Source organism: Hyaloscypha bicolor (genome assembly GCF_002865645.1).
Source record: "Hyaloscypha bicolor E unplaced genomic scaffold K444scaffold_136, whole genome shotgun sequence".
NCBI lineage: Eukaryota > Fungi > Ascomycota > Leotiomycetes > Helotiales > Hyaloscyphaceae > Hyaloscypha > Hyaloscypha bicolor.
The window spans coordinates 1,408,154-1,426,703 of record NW_020194638.1 but is presented as its reverse complement, the minus strand read 5'-3'; the positions used below and the strand labels follow the sequence as shown (position 1 = coordinate 1,426,703).

At 47.9% G+C, this 18,550-nt stretch overlaps 6 protein-coding genes across 6 annotated transcripts; 3 read left to right on the top strand and 3 right to left on the bottom strand.

The window, feature by feature from the left end:
• Positions 1 to 84: 84 nt before the first annotated feature.
• Positions 85 to 3,356, bottom strand: K444DRAFT_539909 (uncharacterized protein; the record flags this gene model as incomplete). The annotated part of the gene is made up of 8 exons (XM_024875673.1): positions 85 to 332; positions 427 to 598; positions 646 to 729; positions 779 to 912; positions 964 to 1,817; positions 1,870 to 1,907; positions 1,957 to 2,074; positions 2,125 to 3,356. The coding sequence occupies 8 exons, from the start codon at positions 3,354 to 3,356 to the stop codon at positions 85 to 87; spliced, it is 2,880 nt and encodes a 959-aa protein (XP_024731074.1).
• A 1,458-nt stretch (positions 3,357 to 4,814) lies between these two features.
• K444DRAFT_667781 (Neutral/alkaline nonlysosomal ceramidase) lies at positions 4,815 to 7,789 on the bottom strand. The gene is made up of 7 exons (XM_024887337.1): positions 7,544 to 7,789; positions 7,426 to 7,494; positions 6,870 to 7,376; positions 6,747 to 6,793; positions 6,403 to 6,695; positions 6,292 to 6,348; positions 4,815 to 6,240 (listed from the first exon to the last, which is right to left on the bottom strand). The coding sequence occupies exons 1-7, from the start codon at positions 7,759 to 7,761 to the stop codon at positions 5,188 to 5,190; spliced, it is 2,244 nt and encodes a 747-aa protein (XP_024731073.1). The 5' UTR covers positions 7,762 to 7,789; the 3' UTR covers positions 4,815 to 5,187.
• A 383-nt stretch (positions 7,790 to 8,172) lies between these two features.
• Positions 8,173 to 8,867, top strand: K444DRAFT_136694 (uncharacterized protein). Its single transcript, XM_024870517.1, has one exon. It carries the CDS (start codon positions 8,294 to 8,296, stop codon positions 8,723 to 8,725), a length of 432 nt encoding a protein of 143 aa, XP_024731072.1. The 5' UTR covers positions 8,173 to 8,293; the 3' UTR covers positions 8,726 to 8,867.
• Positions 8,868 to 9,311: 444 nt separating this feature from the next.
• On the bottom strand, positions 9,312 to 10,670 carry K444DRAFT_540325 (DNA-binding protein-like protein HGH1; the record flags this gene model as incomplete). The annotated part of the gene is made up of 5 exons (XM_024875705.1): positions 9,312 to 10,184; positions 10,238 to 10,351; positions 10,402 to 10,505; positions 10,553 to 10,598; positions 10,650 to 10,670. 5 exons carry the CDS (start codon positions 10,668 to 10,670, stop codon positions 9,312 to 9,314), a joined length of 1,158 nt encoding a protein of 385 aa, XP_024731071.1.
• Positions 10,671 to 11,766: 1,096 nt separating this feature from the next.
• Positions 11,767 to 13,829, top strand: K444DRAFT_655741 (cytochrome P450; the record flags this gene model as incomplete). Its single annotated transcript, XM_024886033.1, has 6 exons — positions 11,767 to 11,967; positions 12,065 to 12,277; positions 12,331 to 12,618; positions 12,738 to 13,027; positions 13,081 to 13,520; positions 13,570 to 13,829. 6 exons carry the CDS (start codon positions 11,767 to 11,769, stop codon positions 13,731 to 13,733), a joined length of 1,596 nt encoding a protein of 531 aa, XP_024731070.1. The 3' UTR covers positions 13,734 to 13,829.
• Positions 13,830 to 14,019: 190 nt separating this feature from the next.
• K444DRAFT_667778 (voltage-gated potassium channel) lies at positions 14,020 to 16,795 on the top strand. Its single transcript, XM_024887336.1, has 4 exons — positions 14,020 to 14,591; positions 14,640 to 14,786; positions 14,840 to 16,026; positions 16,082 to 16,795. The coding sequence occupies exons 1-4, from the start codon at positions 14,482 to 14,484 to the stop codon at positions 16,504 to 16,506; spliced, it is 1,869 nt and encodes a 622-aa protein (XP_024731069.1). The 5' UTR covers positions 14,020 to 14,481; the 3' UTR covers positions 16,507 to 16,795.
• The last annotated feature ends 1,755 nt before the right edge of the window (positions 16,796 to 18,550 follow it).

The window sequence follows — 18,550 nt, the reverse complement described above, 5'->3', positions numbered from 1 at the left end:
TCACACTGAGACGTTCGAAACTTCACATGCGAGGACCTGTGTAACTCATTGCATCTCCCCGCCGCTCTCTCACCTTACACATCATTAGTTGGATTCAGGCCAGCATAAGCTCACACTGCCATCCTGCCCATCGAAAGCAACCACCACACTGGCTCCAAACTGCAACGGATCTCCCTCAAACACTACGAAATCTCTACTCTCTTCCTTGACATTGAGTCCCAAAATCTGCTCAATGTTCCGAGAGACGAGATTCACGGCTTCCTTTGAAGAGAGACCTGCATATTTGGCGGCCCAGCTGGCTTCGAGAGGGAGATTGTGGAGGTGCGAATCGCCTGCCTCCCAATTAGTGGTCAAGATTTCTCACGCTGCCGACATAGATTTCAGAGGGAAGATTTGGGGGTCGAAGGAGAGAAAGCATAGATTTACCCTCACCACTAATCGCAAGGCCAAATAAGACCCCTGCTTCTTCAAGGACAGCAGCGGGAGACTTGGAGAGTGGTGGGCCCGGGAGCGAGTTGAGCTTTTCGAAAGTGTCTTGAGCGCCTCGATTTGCGGTGAGAATGACAGAAATGTTTGCTGCAGCTAGCTCCTTTGCTACCTGCGAAGAGGATTAGAAGATAGGAGGAAGGGGGCCAATGAACGAACGAGAGGGGCTCCGGCTCCCCCAAGGAGGATCAGATTGATGACCGGAAGCTCTTGCTTAATCTTAATGAGTTGCATTATGTCGTACTGACTTGTATTAACATCAAGGAGACAGCGGAGGGAGTGTGGTGTATACCTCATTCTGGACATGAACGACAAGCGGAAATGCGCCGTCTGCTGCTTTGCCGTAGATGTTATCTTTACCGGCATTTTCGGACAGGATCTGGCGGAGCTTCGAGATTTCAGATGAGATCGTTGATAAAGATTCACCTAAACGGTTAGCATTTGTCTCTAAAAACAGCAGAAATCAAATGTTCATACTTTTCGCCGCCTGTCCGATAGCAAAATGCAAAGCCACATCGTCTTGGAATATCCCACCATCCAGAATTGTCTTCTTCCCACTCGTCTTGATACCGGTGCTCACGCCGTCGACGAATCCTTGATATAAAGGTGCAGTGACAGCTCGAGTGACACCTCCAATTCTAGCTCTAGCAAAAGCTTTTCCATTGAGATGAACCCCGTATTTGGCATAAACGGTATCGTTCGGATTTAAGCTCCCTTTCCTGATTTCACCATCGCCAGTTGATGAATCCGATGAAATCTCCATGAGACCGAGACTAACGGAGACTGCGGTGAGCCCAGGGAGAACATGTCCATTTTTAAGACTGATCGTTGTGCTTTCTGTGCTTGCGCTAGCACATTGAGGTTCAGAGTCGAAGCAAGTGATCGTGCCATGGTCAACGACCAATGTGAGACTACCAGATTTCGCTGTTGGTCCCAAGCCAACATCCAGATAAGATCGTTGAATTCCAGTGATCGCAATCTTGGCTCCAGTTTTCTCAATTGCGCTGCAGCTCTTTTCTTTGATGTCAGCCGCAACGGTGGGTCGCATGTCCGGACTCTTCAATTCGTGAGGACCCCCAGACGCGACCTTTGACAAACTGTCTTCAGTCATTTTGGCATCTAAAACATCCTTTCCATCGATAAAGACGTTCAAAGCCGTTGCTCCAATAGAGAGGGGATGAGAATCCCATACAACAAGGTCGGCGTCGTATCCCTCACGCGCATACCCAACTCTGTGGTCAATCTCTAAAGATCGAGCTGGCACACTGGTTACTGATTGAAGTGCTAGATCTTCAGAGAGGTGGAAAGAATGAGCGGTTGCGGCTTGGTAACTAAAATCGTGGTTAATTGGGTTCAAGTGAACGGCAGTACTCGAAAACTCACAGTAGATATTTTGCATTTGTCTCTGATTCAACGTGGTCCTGACATATCATTAGCAACCTGACCCTTCTTGATACTGGCAGAGCTTACTGATTTGTACGCCACTGGCACCCCGTGTTCGGCCAGGATTTTGCCAGCCCACAGATTTGCTTCGTAAGCTTCCTTCTTGTAAAGACCAAATTCAGCAAAAGTTGCAATCGTGATGTTACTTGTAGAATGTGAGCTTTCGGGATGTCTTCATGTAAGGCTTTCACTAACTCGCCACTGTCCTTGATCATCTCAGGTACTTTCCAGGCTTCCAAAGCATGGTGAAAAGCCTGAATCCTGAAGCCAAACTCCTTACTATGATGAATCATGTCCCAAAAGTCTTCCGTCTCGTAGCAATGAATGTTGACCCCAACCTTTCCACGAAGCATGCCAATACTCGAATCGTATTCAAGATAATCAGTAGCACCGCCATCCTTCAATGTGGATTCCATGAAGCTGGAAATGGCAGCAACATTGCCAGCTTCTTTCAGAGCCTCAGCTTGGAGACACCACGCATCCTGCTTTCCCATCAACTCTTTGGCTCTCTCCATGTGTTTCCTGAAGTACCAAGCATTCCCCATTCGAGTGTGCTTGTACACTCGTCTTGGATTCTCACCACAGGCCATTTTCATGAACCTTCTTCTTTGAGAGACTGGAATTCCGTGCTCGAGCAGGATCTCTTCCACAACTTCTTCTGAATTTTCTCCAGACCTCAATGCATTCTTGACAAGCACAGCTTCGCCACCCATGATGTTCGCCGAACCGGGGAGAATGAGGGATGTTGTGACACCACCAGAGGCAATGACGGTGGTTGCAAAATCATAGGCTTTGATAGAATCGACGATCCGGACTTGGGGCGTTACTGGACCCATTTCAGGGTTGACTTCATTTGAATCGTCGGTATCGCGGAGGAGAGGCCAAGCAAAAGCAAGATGGTGAGAATGCAGGTCAACTAGACCTGGTGTGACAAACTTCCCTTCCAAATCAAGGACTTTGGCATGGCGGTCAAAGGTGACTGATTTTCCGGCTGTGTCCACAGATTCGATGATCCCCTTCTTGAACACGATATCAACCTTCTTGTCCAGAACTGTTTCCCCATCGAACAGCTTCACATTCTTAAATACAACTGTCTCATTCTGTCCGGTGAACGGGTTCCACCTTGGATTGATTCGTGATCCAGCGCTGGTCACGGGATATCGAACCGGTGGGGTGGTGATCTCGGCACATTTTTGAAGCCTAGCCTCGAGACGATCGAGGTGAAATTGTGACAATTTGACCTCGCTCGGAGAGATTTGATAAACATATCGTGGGAGGACTATGAATTGAAGTCCCAGTACCAGTAAGATGAGGGTGACGACAGTAATCGGTGCTTTAGGACGATACCGACGGCCATGGTGAGGAGATGATTGGGTGGAGAGGAGAGGGTCGTGAAACTTTGGGTGAGGGTCATTACCCTCCGCCATATTTGATATATATATTGGCGTAGATGACTCGAGATAGAGGAACAAATGAACGAAGCTTGAAATTGAGCCCGGGAGAGCTTGAGCACAGTTTCGGAGCTAGACCCGATGGAGAAGGTGGGGGTTGGTTGGTATTTGAGGCTGATAAAGCTCTCCTGATAGCCATAAAACGATTCAAGGTGGAAGTTCTCGTTGTCAGATGGATGAAAGTTTAAAAGGGTTGCATTTGCGATGCCAAATTATAGGACTTTCTATTTTGATATAGGAACGAGATGTGAATCAGTCACGTTATGCACCGCCACCCCCTTGCCAGCCACACGACTCCTCAGATTCGGTTCTTGACGCTGTCTCTAGTATAAATGCCGCCAGGGCCAAAAGAGACCCTCATCTTGCCCTTCGCAATATCCAACACAGGCGAGTTCTCGTCGTTGTCCAATGAAGCAAGATGTCGACGCAATCTCCTCCGATCTTTCTAGCCACTTCGCCAGCCACATCTGGCGACCTTTCATCCATTCCTCCTTACATTCAACACTCTCAGGCTAGGAATACTTTTTGCTGGAGAAGACCGGGTGGGATCCGTTAGGCTCTTCGGAGGGGCAGAGAAGGACGTAACTTGATTCGAGAAATTGTTAACATCCGATCTCTTCTCTCAACGCTGGGCTGGTCGTTGCAATACTTCTGATCACCAGGATGCCTTACGCTTCAGAGTCTGCTTCGGTTCGACTGAGCTTGATTTATTGGTTGGCGGTCTGTCGTTCGCCTCGCCTTTGCCTGCTTTCTTGGTCTTCTTCCCCGCCGGAACAGCCAATGATCGAGAAGACATTCCGATTGTAGTCACTAACCTTTCCCTTTCTTGCCGTTTCCGCCAGGTCTTGGTCCTGTCATCCAAATACTCTGCCCATTCGCCTTGAGCCTATCTAACCAAATGATCGAATCTGCCCCACTCTCTCCAATAACAGCCGACGATGGGATTGCTGATCCATTACGATCCGTTGCGAACTTGATTCTGACGGAATCATAGCGGTAGCAGATTGCATACTTCTTCTGATCCTTTACGATCACGTGCCTACCGCATCGATATCTTTGGAGAGGCGTTAGCAAAGGTAGGAGAACGGATCACTTACTCCGCCGTTTCGGGTTCGTGACGGGCTGTTAGCGGAGGTGGGTTGGGCGTTGTATTGTTCCGGAAGGAAATCGTTCGGGACAGTTGAACTTGTAGATGTTGGTTATGAAATGGCGAAATTTGGGTGGTAGTTTTACCGTGTGCTGGAGTGAAACTTGAAACGCGGGGGAACCAGAGAAATGGTATTGACTTCAGAAGCGATATTCAGCTTTGAACAATTCATGTTTCAAACAAAGCTTAAAGTGCAAAGGCGACGTAAAAGTGCGCGAATTGTTTTAAATGAGAAAAAGTCCTTGGCCCCTGGTCTCTGAGTGGATACTTGTGTGTAAAGGTCATGCGGAGGCTTCTGGCACGGCAGGAGTTGGTGTTGGCAATTCTCTGGTACCAATGTAAGATTACATTCCAATTTGAAAGTTTGATGGGGAAATCTTCTTCCAATGGTCTACAAAAGATCGAACTTTCGCAGTTTGTAATTTGGTTGTTTCCCTAAACGCCTGGTGCGCTGAATATTCGCAGTGGTCCAGTGGATATGAATGTGCTTTCCAACTTGGGGAATTTATAGAGACTTCTATGTGCGCCGGCAGGATTTGGAGTAGACTAATAATTCGTTAAACATGAACCAAACCCCTTAGGACATTAACAATATTCATTACCCTTATGACAATCAAAAACCTAATTACAAGCCGTCCCATTCCCTCCCAATCAGCCAGACTAGGATACAGTAAACGTACTACTCGTCCCCGTAAACGCACTAATCTTCCCCGTAACCGGCGCCTTTGCATCCCCATTATACACAATCCTGTATGTGCCCGCGGTCGTATAAGACTCCGTTTCCCAACTAATCACCACATGGCTACTCCCTAACAAGCTATCATCTCTAACCCACGTATACTCGAGATGCCAATCATGGTCGTCTCGCACCGTCGTCCAGTTGCCGTTTACCTGCTGCTGGACCGTGGCGAATGTGCCCTCCAAGCGGAGATTGTTGCGTGGGTTGGCGCCAACGAAAGAGGCGTTTACGACGTCTCCTATGCTGTAACTGGCTTTTGGCTGCGTGAGGACGTCGCCAAAGGAGGTGAAGAGGTGGGGGTTGTCATAGACGACGCCGGAGATAAAGCTGAGGGAGTTGTTGACATTATTTGGTGGGAGGGTGCCTTGTGCGGGCTGGCCGGCGCCTGCTGCGAGGTATCCGATGCTGGAAGTTGAAAGGTGGATATAGGCGTAGGACTCCCATTGCCCATACAAAGTAGATGCTCCTTCATATCGTTGGACGTTGTATTCCTCCGGTGTAGTGGCGTAATGGGCGTAAGTGTTTGCTGGTCCACCGAGAACGACCTTAGGCGTGCTGGTCACGATGGATTTACTGGTTGCCGCTTCTGCGACGGCGGCTTTCCAGCGGCGGCCTGTCATAGTCGTCGCTTCGGAAGGGGAGATGATCATGATTAGCTGGCCAACGCGGAAGCTTTGGATGTCGACGATATTGGGACTCCAGTCGTATGGTTCGTGCATCTGTCCAACGTCGAGGAGGATTGGCTTGGGGTATTGGCAGTCGACTTGCTCTTGCGTGGGAGTGGTGAGGAGGTCGGACACAACGGTCCAGAAGGGATTCTGTGCCATGGAGGAGTTGTCGCCTTGCACGAAGTCGAAGGCTCCAGGTCCGTCGGTGGTTCCACCTGCGAAGGATCGTCCCATGGCGGCGGGGCAGGTTTGGACAACTGTTCCATTGGGAAGAGGGAAGCTGTACCATTGCATGTCGTTGAAGAACTATAAACGTTAGTATGACTTGCAAGCTTCATCGGAGAGGCTCAGACTCACATGGTAAAATCTGACGCTGGGGTCTGTTACAGCTGTCGCCTGGCTATCGAAATTATCCTATCAAATGAGTCTCTTTCCCCTCAAAAAAAGGTTCGGTTCTGAGATACTCACATAGAGTGTCTTGGCTCCAGCATACACCCGTCTGCCAATTTCGTAGCAGCTCGCTACGCCCAAGTCAAGCTTCTGGTATTCCGGTCCATGTCCGTGGCAGTCCTGGGTAGTACCACCGCATGTACTGTGCTCGAAATCACATTGCTCTCCAGTAGCATCACACCAAGTTCCAAGAACGTTGGGTGAAGTGTCACCGACGCTGCTTTGGCTGAAAGCTGCCACGAATCCTGGAGCAGCAGACTGATCACTTTTCATTGCTTCCTCAAACAAGTAACTGGACACACCCTTGTTGTCTGATATTTGGATTAGTACTTGATTGCAAGCTGTTGATTCTAGATGCTCACCTCCTGTCACATGGGTGTTGTTCTCAAGCATAGAGGTTCCGTGAACGCTTCAGAAGAGGTCAACTTGAAGTTCTGAAAAGCAGAATATTTGGCTACCAGTCTTGGGCGTTGCATGTTTCTTACCTATGCCAGCACAAAACTCCAGTATTCAGGCCATCTGAAGCTCTCTTGAATCGCAACATGGTGAGAGTCGTGTCCACAGTAGCATCATATTTAGCTCGTTCATCCGCCGGGTTCTGGAGATAGGCATAAAGACTTCTGTTGATGTTCGCGTCCGTGATATTCGTATCTGCGTAACTCAAAGTGCCAGGTGCAAGACTTTGGTGGGCCCGTTGAATCGAAAGAACCGATCCATCAACAATTGCCTGATAACTCTGTTTCGAAAACCCAAGACTCGTAACTTGGGGCAAAAGATAGTTCAACCAAGCTCCAGGCCCGGAATGTTGGTGGGTTCCAGTCACAGCAACGTTGCTTTGGTTGTACATCAAATACCCGGATCCAAGATTTGCAAGACCTTGAAGAATGCCGTAGCGGATTGCTGTGTCTCCCATTGCAGTGTCGATAACAAGGTATACAAAACGGTCTTCGGGATTTGTTACGCTCCCAATGATGAAAGCACGGGAGTAGATTCTGGAGATATTAGACCTGGGCCTCGAAGACGTCATATCGGCGCTCTCACCTCTGTCTAAGGCCTGTCCCAATCTGACCAAGGGATGCATAACCCATGAAGTTGAGCTCAACAACAGGTCTAGAAACCTTAGTCAAATCTAGTAAGGGGCAAAATCAAGTGTCTGTACCCAGTGATATCTGCCTTTCCAACACCCAACAAATATTGATCGCCTGTTGTTGCCCGCGCAATCATTGCTTCTACATCTTTATCCAACTCCGCATCTGCAACCCTTCGCGCCGGAGTCAATGCTGTCGCGCTTCCTAACAACGAAGTCAAGAACAAAAATGAGAAAAACAATGAGAGAAAAGGGCGCCTCGGCGCGCCATGAAATTGTTGGCATGCCATACTTTCGACTTTCAGAAGCTCGTCTTCTGAATATCAAAATTATGAATTCGGATTGGGGTTCTTGGACAAGAACCAAGGGTGCAGCTTTGCTTGCTATAAAGTCATAACTTGGGAAACAACATCCATGCCGTGGCAGAGACATCCTGAGCGTAGGACCGAATCTAATCGATCTCTTGACCAAGCGCATACGGCATTGCCTATTGCGATCACCGCAATCTACTACGTAGCATGCGGAGAAATTAGGTGACCGGCGGTGGTAGGTCACACTTAATTCTAGAAAAAGTCTAGATAGCTAAGGGACTTCACGGTGATCATTTCTCGTTTGAGACCAATCAGCCGGACAGAACGCAGGACACGCAAATGGGAGGGGGCCTTTGGGCCTGCCACTGAGCCACACCGATCGAATCGGCGGGTAAAGCATGGCGGAGAGGTGTAACCCTGATGCAGAACACGCTTGCGGCATTTGGCCAATGGACCGGCAAGAACGCCGGCCAGCGAAAGTGTCGGCGCAGGAGGAGAGATTCGGCCGAGGATGTGTTGTCGAATTGCAGCTGAAAGACGCGGTGGTGCTGGAAAGGGTTTAGCGGCAACCAGATTCCAACCAGATTCAGGAACAGCCGTCCCCTGCACGTGTTGCCCCGCGTCGAGACGTGCAGCATTGCTGCATCCACCTTCTGCATCATTCGTCGTTCCCAGTCTGTACTCCGCTGCTTATCCATTCTATCGAAGCCACATAGATTGCATATATTGCATAGAGTGGAGCTTCTTGCACTTTCAAGAGGTAGTACGATGGTATCAGCATCCAAGCCTCTCCCAAGCGCTACGAGCCAAGATTCAGCGGTCTTTGTCCAATCGGATCTCAAGCGTCCGCTCAGTATGTTGGCGCTGGTCCCAAGATGTCAATACGGCTGAGCCTCAGACTGCCGGTGCTGCACCCCATCAGCTTTTCACCGCTGTGGCGTGACAAGATCTTATCGGTCCCGCCGTTGTGTTATCTTGGGTGTGGGGACAGACCCACTCCGGAAACGCCATCTTTCCGTGTGTTGAGGACCTCAGCTGAATGTCTGTGTTGGCAACTTTTGACGCGAGTTCAAAAGGCTGAAGACTTCCTTTCCTCTAAAGATGGACCTTTCTGGTCGGAGACAAGAGAATAGTGTCCTTGGGTAGCACAGCCCTATTTCCTCCACACGCCACTCGGTCGGGAGATGGGAGGCACTCTTCCTGCCACAATTGCCGGTTAGGTCAGCCATGGGTCGGCAGAGTTCATTTCTCGGTCCTCCCATACGGGCCAGAAATAATCAATTCGGCTCCATTTCTCCTGGCTGTGAACAGCGACAAATGAGAAAGATGGTGACTTCAAATGCAAGACAAAGAACTTCGGATGAAAGCCTCAGGGAAAGAGCTAGTAACTTCGGACGAAGGGAACATACACATCAGACGAAAACCGCAGAGAAACGCACTTGCGCTCCACACTTCACATCAATACAACTGAGACTTCAGTCCACCCTGAGCTCTGCCAAACTCGCAATGTGATTTCTCACGCAGTGACATTACACCTCAACTATCATGTCATCATCCTCGTCTTCCTCATCCTCTTGTTCTATCTTCGCCCAACTGCCACCACCGGGCATAGCTTTCGGACGCTCAGAACTCTTATTCGGCCTATGTTCCAAAGCCTTCATTCCCCCGTCCACCTTCTCCTCACCTTCTTCATCTCTCATCAGAACTTGCACCAATCTCTCGCATGCTTCTCGGACACCTTCATCCTCGATTTGTAAATGGGTTTCTCTGATGATTGGGTACACTTTGATTTCCCTCAGTGTGTCCCTTCCATGTCTCGTTGTGGTGAGAAGCATGAGTGTCTCGACATGTGTTTGTATAATCGTAGGGTCAGAATCTCGTCTCTTGTCTGGTGGAAGCAATTGTAGGTCGGGCAGCATGGACTGCGTATCCTCTTCGTCATATTCCTCATTGCCTGTGATCGGTAGCAGTAAATACGGCAGAATGTTAATCTCATCTTCAGCCATCAACTCAGAATGCGAATCGATTTCAAAAGCAACATTCTTGATTGTGCTCGCAACGCCTCTCCTTCGAACATCGGATTTATGTTCTGTGAAGACGATCATTTTCGTCAAGGGGATCACTCCATCATATTCTTGTTTTGTGAGGAAGTAGGTTCGTCCTTCTTCGTGCTTTGCGAGGTCTGCGAAGAGATAGGAGAGGTAGTCGAAGTCTGCCGCTTTGTTGTATGTTCCATCTGCACCTTTGACGAATAAATCCAGCAGTTGATCGATTGCTCGGTTGTTGGAAGCTAACTCTTTCGGTGCAGGTCGCTCGACAGCCAATATGTCTTTTAACTCGTCATATTTGGCCAGATTCGCGAGAAGCATAGATATTAGGTTGGCGTTGGACTCGGCGGGGTTCTGTCAACAAAAATCAGCGACCGCTGGAGAAGTCGAACCGAGGATCGATGTACTGTTATGCGACCCAATATCGTCCTTACAAAACTTTTGTCTGAAGCCAAGTTCTCGAGTATTTCACGGTCTATGGAGAGGTTTATAAGGATCGTAAGCACATCTTTAGCGATTTGCTGGGAGGTTCTTAGTCGCAATTCGGAAAGTGGCTGACAGAAGGGCTGACTTTGTAATCTCGCACCAAAAGCTTCAGATCTGTTATTGGCTGAAGCTGGTTCGCTTTAAAGATTGCGGGTTGAGAGAGGGAGTAAGGAACGAGGTTTTCGACAGCTGTGGCGGGTCAGTCCTGGTCTCCTCGAAGGGAGAAGGTTACTCACCGAGCTGTCGCACCTGAGTGTTGCCATGGGATATGAAGTCAACGAGCTTCACGATGTAATCAGCAACAACTTGGAATAGTGTGACGCGTGATCTTACCTCTTCTAAGTGTGTAGGCATGATGGGCGAGATTATGGAACCGCTTCTTCCTGCTGAGCTGCATGTTCAGAAATTATTTTAATGGGTGGCCGAAACCGGTCTAGCACGCTTTATTATGCCGAGGCGAAAAACTGCACCTACGGAGAGCCATAAGAACGTCCTCACGGCCTGGTGGAAAGGATCCCTGCTACGGAAAGCGATAAGGATCAGAAGACCAAGCGATTTTCAAATCCGGTTTTTTCGACTTTTGATGTCCGACTTGTGGCACGTGCTCACCCTACCAAAAATCGCAAACACCCACACACTATGCCTATATATTATGCCCCCTCTCCCTGTGCCTCTATTATTACTTCAAATATTTCCTCACTTTAATTCTTCTCGCTCTCTTTATAAGTATAAGGGTAAGAGAGGGGGAAAGGGGGGAAGGGGAGGGCAAGGCAAGGGGACCTTACTAAAAATTTACGTTGCAAAGCACTAAATTTTTAGTACCTATAGCCTATAATTATAGGGCTTCCTTTTCCTCGCGAGTCGCATGCCTTAAAGCTCGCTTTTCGCTTTTCGCTTTCCACTTTTCCTTTTCACTCGCCTTTCACCCCCGTCCCCCCACCCCCATCTACCCCTCACCTCTCACCCCTCTCTTGTATATATATAAATAAGAATTAAAGAGAGAGTAATATTTTTAAGTAGTAATAATAAGTAGAGGCACAGGAAGAGGGGGCATAATATGTGGGCGATTTTTGATAGGGTGCGCACGTGCCACAAGCCGGACAAAAAGTCGAAAACTGGATTCGGGTACCCTGCCAATCGTCTGCGTGCTGTCGTTTTCTGGGACTCTGGAGAAGCTTGAGTTTGCCCGTGTTCGCGTTTCCAGACGGCTGGCCGAACCGGAAAACAGACCCTCAAGGATTCAAAGTACCCTGTGAATACAGTGGGGTCTCGGAAGCTGACGTGAGGTTACGAAAGAGGGTCCCTTCTCAGCAAGATGATGAGTTTCGCATGGCGGAGACGTGCCTGGGCTAGACGGCCATGATAAGTAATGCTAGTTGCCCCAGCTGGATATATATACCACCTTCAACCTTCTATTCTTCGCTTCTTTGGCATTCAAAATTCAGTCGAAATGTCAAACATCATAGCCTCTTCTATCGCAATATCCTGTGGATATCTTGCAACTTATCACACCGATAATTCTTTGACAACGTTCTCATATTTGAAAGCAGCCGCCTTGAGCATTTTGATATATGTTCCTATCCAGTTCACGTGGACTTGCTTCTTGTGGCCTCTCTACTTCAGCCCTTTGAGGAAGTTACCACAAGCCCCAGTATGATTTCTTATCATCGCAAGAAATATTTATTCTGATATAGCTCTAGCGAATTGGGGGATGGAAAAGCTTTTTCAGCACAACAAGCCCTCCACAGGTCTTGGAATTCATGGATACCGTGCCTCATGAATACTTCTTTCGAATGTTGGACATTTTCAACAAAGAAATAGTGATCCTGACAGATCCAAAAGCGATCACGCAGCCTTTTCAGACAAATTCTTATGAATATGTCAAGCCTGTGAATATCAAAAATATTTTAAAACATCTTCTTGGTAATGGCTTGATCGTTTCCGATGGCCAGGACCACAAGGTAAGGCACTTGGGAGAATCTCCGTGCTCTGGTCACTTCTGACAGTGTTTCAGTATCAAAAGAAACACCTCGCTCCAGTATTTAACTTCAGGGCTGTGAAGAATTTGTACCCTCTCTTTTGGAAAAAGAGCAGCGAAATGGTATCCCTCATCAAGGCCGAGATCGATACTAAGCCAAATTCTTCCAGTGCCATAACTGGAATTGTCAATATAGATGACCGGAGCGGAAGAATAGGACTTGATATCATCGGAAAAGCTGGGTTTGGTTCAGATTTCAATGCCCTTTCTAATCCTCACACGCCTTTGAACACGTCATACCGGGACGGCTTCACCCCAGACAAGGCAAGTCCCAACTTCTCAGAGTATCAATCCATCTCGTGGCAATGCCCAACAGCTCCTGAAATATTCTACTCCTGAAACTACATCAAAGAAGTATGCTGACTCCGATTTCTTGAGAAAAGTCATCTGCTATAATTTTATTACTTTCAGTACTCACGTACCCTGCCCTGATAAGACTGCTTCCAATCAAGAAGAATCGCCAAACCCGTGAAGGACTAGTCATGGTTAACAACTACCTCAAGGATCTCATCAGCCAGCGGAAGAAAGATATGATGATGAATGTTGATGAGTCGGACTACCTTGACAAGACGGGCCACGAAGATATCATATCTTCAGCAATGAAAACTAATGCTTTCACCACGGAGAACCTTGTGGATCAGTCTAAAACTTTGTTGGGAGCTGGCCATGATACGTAAGTCAGTCTCTATCGTGTATCTTACGGTTCATTAATTTAGTATTTTGAAGTTCTTCGATTGCCATAACTTGGGCAATCTCTCTTCTCAGCCAGCCAAAATACGCTCACATCCAACAACGTCTCCGCGACGAAGTCCGCGCAAACCTTCCAAGCCCCTCCTCAGGAGTCGAAGTCAATGCCGAGCTACTCGATAAACTCCCTTATCTCGACGCAGTGAGCAAAGAAAGCATGCGCGTACGATCTCCTGTTACAAGAACCTCGCGAATACCTCTTCACGATGCGCAGATCTGCGGGGTAACAATTCTAAAAGGCACGACTGTCCAAGTGATGCCCTGGGCGCTGAACAAAACAAAGATCCATTGGGGCGATGACGCCAGGGAATTCAATCCTGAGAGGTGGCTCGTTGGTGAGAATAAAGCGAATGGTGGAGCATCAAGTAGCCTGGCTTATGGTACGTTTGGGACTGGGACGCGGGGTTGCATTGGTAAAGGTATGTTTTACCCTCGTCTTTAGGAACTGTTCGATTCTGACTCGTGAAGGATTCGCTATTGGTGAGAATAAAGCGATTCTTGCGGCATTAATCGGGAGTTTTGACTTCAAGCCCGTTGGTGGGAAGACACAGGATCTTGAGATAATGTATGGGCTTACAGTGAGGATTATTGGGGGCTTGCCAGTTGAGGTTACGGCTGTTGACGGTTGGTGATGCTGCGGTTCAGCGACCATCGAAGCTAGGGTTTGGTTAAAATGGTGGTGATCGGTGTTCATGTGAATCCTAAGATTAGAATTCATAGCAGGCCCCTCGGATTTATTTCGTTTTCAAATTTAGTGTATACATTGAACTGTGGTTGTTGGTTGATCTTATGGCCCCGTCAGGGTCTGTTGTTCTCAGAAGTGCGCTATATCTGACCTGAAGAGTACATTTCAGCACTGGCGACTCCCTGAATATCCAGCCACAAACCTTCCTTTCCTACTGTGATGGAATGAAAAGGCAGGCAACTGAGACGATGCAGAATGCCACGCCGGCTCCATGATGCAACCTGACAACTGTTTCATTGGCTCAAGTTTGCTCAGAGAGTCTAGAGTACCTGACAAGCTTCCAGAGCTCGGTCAAGTCGCGAACGGCCGCTCATCCCAAACGACCACACATTGTGAAATCAAATCCGGCACTCAAACCGGCGTTCCCAGGTCTCCTACATTCCTTCCAGTCAAGCAAATAACTTGCTTCAATCCAGCATCGTGATCAATCACGACTCCACACATTCAGCCACCGTGGCGTCAAAGGTGATGAGAGGTTTTCAAGATCATGCCACCAATTGAAACCGCCACCGAAAGAGCCGGCGATTCACCGATCACTTAAAGATGCAGCACGCAGACCAGGATTAGATTTCCTTTTGATATCTCTCACTTATGTTGCAATTATTGATGAATTTTGATGCTGTGTACAGTCCAGTATGGAAACACGAAGTTCGAGTTTCAGTGAACTCGGGGGTCGATTGTGGGCTACAGGCAGAACAAAGGAGGGCCCGGAGGACCCGTTGAAGAGGGCAGAGAAGGCTATGGGGTAAGCTTCTTTGACTGAGTCTCATACTATTTTATTGATGATCGATAGAAAGGAATGGTTTGCTGTAACCGCTTTCCCTCTATTTGCTGGCACGTTTGGTACAATCGCCAGTGCCCTGAATGTGTGTGCCTTGGTGGAGCCATGGCGCTGCAAGGTTGTCAACGATGTTGTGAATTATGTTGATGATCCAGCTTGGTGTGTTTTCAAAGTGTAGCTCATCCAGACTGCTATCTGACTCTAAGACCTAGGCTTATCGGCATCAACGCCTGCTCGATCTTCTTTGGAGTGATGGCGAATCTCGCCATATTGCCAGTCATGGGTGATGGATCGAGTTCTCTGACGAAGCGTGGCCTTAACAGTTTAAATCTCGTTTGGATCACCATAGTGGGAGGATTCCTGGCTTCTTTCATTCTAATCGCGTTGGTGATTGCCACTGCTGTTGCCCTCCCACTACGGTCCCCTCTCAAACGCACCTTCACACAAGCATACTATTTCGCCATCATGGCGGCAGTCCTATATTCTGTCACCTCGGCATTCATTGTATACACTGCCCATATGCTACGACGCAGTCAACAGACCAGAGAGCAAATCAGGAAGGAGTTTTCGCAGGGCCACCGCGGCCTGAAGTTACTGACCATGCTATTCATGGCGTATCTACTGCTCGGCGCCCTCGTATTCTCACAAATCGAGGGATGGGGATATCTCGATGCAGTTTTCTGGGCAGATGTCACTATTCTCACCGTCGGATTCGGAGATTTCAAGCCGGAGACTCATCTTGGACGCTCTCTACTGTTCCCCTATGCCACGTTTGGAATCTTCATACTATTTCTCGTCATCTACGCCATTACAAGTGTAGTCTTCGAGCGGGGCAAGTCAGCATGGGAAGTTCGTCTGCGGGATCAAGAAAGAAGGCACCATGTTCAAAAGCGAAACAAAGACCAATCAGCTGAAAGCACCCAGGCCAAGCCTGACGACCCTCCATCCGATTCAGTACCCAGATCAAAAGAGACAATCGCTCACAACGAGCGAGAAGCAAGAAGACGAGATTTCAGCACGATGAAGTTCATCATATTGAGGGCCGCAAGGAAGCGAATCCTATATTCCATGAGTCTGTGGTTCTTCTTCGCGCTTTTTCTGTGGCTCGTCGGTGCGGTTGTGTTTTATCGAGCGGAGAAGGATCAAAGGTGGACTTATTTCCATGCAGTCTACTTTACTTTTGTCTCACTTCTGGCCATCGGATACGGAGACGTTACCCTCAAAAGCATGCTTGGAAAGGCATTCTTCGTTCTATGGTCACTGGTAGTTGTACCCACGCTCACAATGCTGATCAGCACTGGCACCGAAGCGGTTGGGATACCCTACCTGACAGGATTGAAAAAGTGGTACAGTCAGAAATTCCACCCACAGCCCCCGAAGACTAGGAAGCATCTCTCTGGTACGTACCCTTGCACCTCAGGAGCTTTCTCGTTACTCATGCAGCGCAATTATAGCTGGCCTGGTCCCAATTGAACAACTCCCCAACAACATCCATGACAAAAACCACCTTCTAGTCCAAGCAATCAAGCACGTAGCCATCGACCACATCAAAAACCAAGAGAACCCCCAGCATGAATACACTTTCGACGACTGGGAATACATCTTCTATCTCATGGGTGTTTTGGAACCATCATCAGGTTATCAGAATGCCAATAATGGAGATCGTGGCAATGGGGGAGAGAAGAGTTCGCCGAGATTGCAACGAACTGGTCTCGAGGAGTGGACGGAGGGCGGCCAGATTTTGGACTGGCTTCATGGGAAGAATCCGCTGAACGTTAGTGAGACGCTGACTGAGTGGGTTCTGTTGACGCTTGTTGAGAAGCTGGAAGCGGAGCTTCTTGAGCTGAGGAAAGAGTTGGGAAACACGGCTGGGATGTGACGAGACGGCCTCGGATCTTCAGAATCGCGCCGGGCTTCTTCGCTAAGCTAGGTGGGAATCGCCAGGAAAGAGGTCAGAAGTTGAAAAGAAAATCGGTGTGCCCCTGCCAACCCCTGCAACACCCCTGTTTTGCTCGAGTAGCATTCCTAAAACATGGTTGTACGCCCAGAGGAGTAATTTTTGATCTCGACTCTCTTTTAATTGCATAAAGCACCCGTTCTAGGGTCTGCCCAGAGAGAGTGCTTATGAAATTGAAAATTTAATCCCCTTCTGGCCCCCTTCCCCCGCGCTTAGCAAGCTAATTTTTGCAAATTTATCGTAAAGTAAGGCTTTCTTTTTCGGCTATTCTTTAGCCCCCGGCACGCGCACAAAAGGTGGGCATGTGCCTCTCTTGCCCCTTGTAATCGCTTAAAAAAGTATATCCACAACACACGTATACGCGCCGTGCCCCTAGCCCATTAAGGTCCTGGTATTAGTAGAGATAAGCCCTAGAGCTCCCAGAATTAGCACGATGGCTAGTTCTCCTGAGCTCAAGATACCCCATCCTCGTCCTGAAGAACGGCGCCCAACGAAAAAAGGATAAGTTCAGCTTTTCAAACGTTCGTGAGATCTAAATGCAGCTTGTCTCTCGGTGAACACGAAGTCTTTGCTTCGGATGTGCCGTCTGGTTTATATGAGCTGGAACATATCGGGAAGCATACACCTAGCAAGAGACAAATCAAAAATTCCATTAACACAAATACACGAGGACTGTGAAGCATGACAAAGTAAACTATTAGATCATGCGCAGCTCATCCATAATATCTCCCACAAGTTTGAAACTTTGGAAATCGACAGCCTCGATTTCGATTATTCGTGTTTCTCTGGGATATCCCACAATTAACAAAACTCCGCGCCAGACTTTGGTCACTCTTGTTCGTCTCACTCCTGACCATGACATGTGTCATCTCGATGATCCTTGGCCTGCTGTCAGCAACCCCGCAAGTGTTCTTGGCCAGAGCTTTTGCAGGGCGTAGGCTCAGGTGTCGAGCTTTGCGTTAGTCACACTGCGGGTGCCGTATAATGAAGGACTTTTCGAGCATGAATTCGAACAGGGGCTGGCTTGAATGTCAGCATGTCGTGTGGACAGCGAATATTGTCGACCAAGTGCTGGGAAGTGCTAGGACAAAGATCAAGACTCACTGTTTGATTTCAGCTATACTTGAAGACTGAAAGCCCAGCCTAGAGAAGCTAGAGATTAGTAATTGCTCCTCGTGCTACTACACTAGATAATAGAGACGTAGAGAGGGCTGACATTAAATATTATACTAATATTTTATAAATCTTTAAGCGCGAATTTAAGGAGAAAGTACTAATATTCGGCTTGGGGCCCTAGAGAAATTAGTTATATTTAAGAAGGTATTTGTTATATAATAAATATTATTAGATATTTAAAACCCGAACAAGAGAGATAATAGAGTATTTATTAGTATAAAAAGGGACTATAAGGTCCTCATGGGGTCGCAAGTCTCTACTATTAAAAAATTATGCCCTTACTAACTATGGCATAAGGAGCGAAAGCCAAAAAAAAATGTATTGTAACATCTGGGTCTTACCGCGCTAATATTTTGTTAGTTTTTGGGTACAAATTTCGAGGAAGCAGAACTAACATTCGAACGCGGGGCCTCTCGCAAATTAACTCAGAGTAAACCCTAAGCGAGAATCATACCACTAGCTTCTAATTGTTAGTGATAGTCAAATGGGACTGATTGGGCATGCATACACCATAAGACCGGTTGCTGATTTGGCGAAATTTTGCTTATTCAAGATTATCAAACCGTAAAGCTAAAGACCCATAATTCACGTGATTTGCCCCACTAACATCATCCTGGAGCACCATCATCCTCGCTTCTCCTGCCAATCCTACGGAAACACGGCACCCATATCTTCTTCTGAGAAATACCGAAACCTCTACAAATAACTAGGAGCCGCGGGTGTAAAACCTACAGTAGAAAAGCTTGCTTTCGGGTTGAAACCCTTGCAAGAGGGTGGAAATAGGATTTGG

Excerpts from the sequence above, each read along its gene's own strand:
- K444DRAFT_667781 (XM_024887337.1), bottom strand. The coding sequence starts at position 7,761 with ATGGCATGCCAACAATTTCATGGCGCGCCGAGGCGCCCTTTTCTCTCA. Across the intron at positions 6,696-6,746 it reads CAACACCCATGTGACAGGAG|ACAACAAGGGTGTGTCCAGT; the intron begins GTGAGCATCTAG and ends TCCAAATATCAG. Across the intron at positions 6,241-6,291 it reads CCAGCGTCAGATTTTACCAT|TTCTTCAACGACATGCAATG; the intron begins GTGAGTCTGAGC and ends TAACGTTTATAG.
- K444DRAFT_136694 (XM_024870517.1), top strand. The coding sequence starts at position 8,294 with ATGTGTTGTCGAATTGCAGCTGAAAGACGCGGTGGTGCTGGAAAGGGT.
- K444DRAFT_667778 (XM_024887336.1), top strand. The coding sequence starts at position 14,482 with ATGGAAACACGAAGTTCGAGTTTCAGTGAACTCGGGGGTCGATTGTGG. Across the intron at positions 14,592-14,639 it reads AGGGCAGAGAAGGCTATGGG|AAAGGAATGGTTTGCTGTAA; the intron begins GTAAGCTTCTTT and ends GATGATCGATAG. Across the intron at positions 16,027-16,081 it reads GACTAGGAAGCATCTCTCTG|CTGGCCTGGTCCCAATTGAA; the intron begins GTACGTACCCTT and ends GCGCAATTATAG.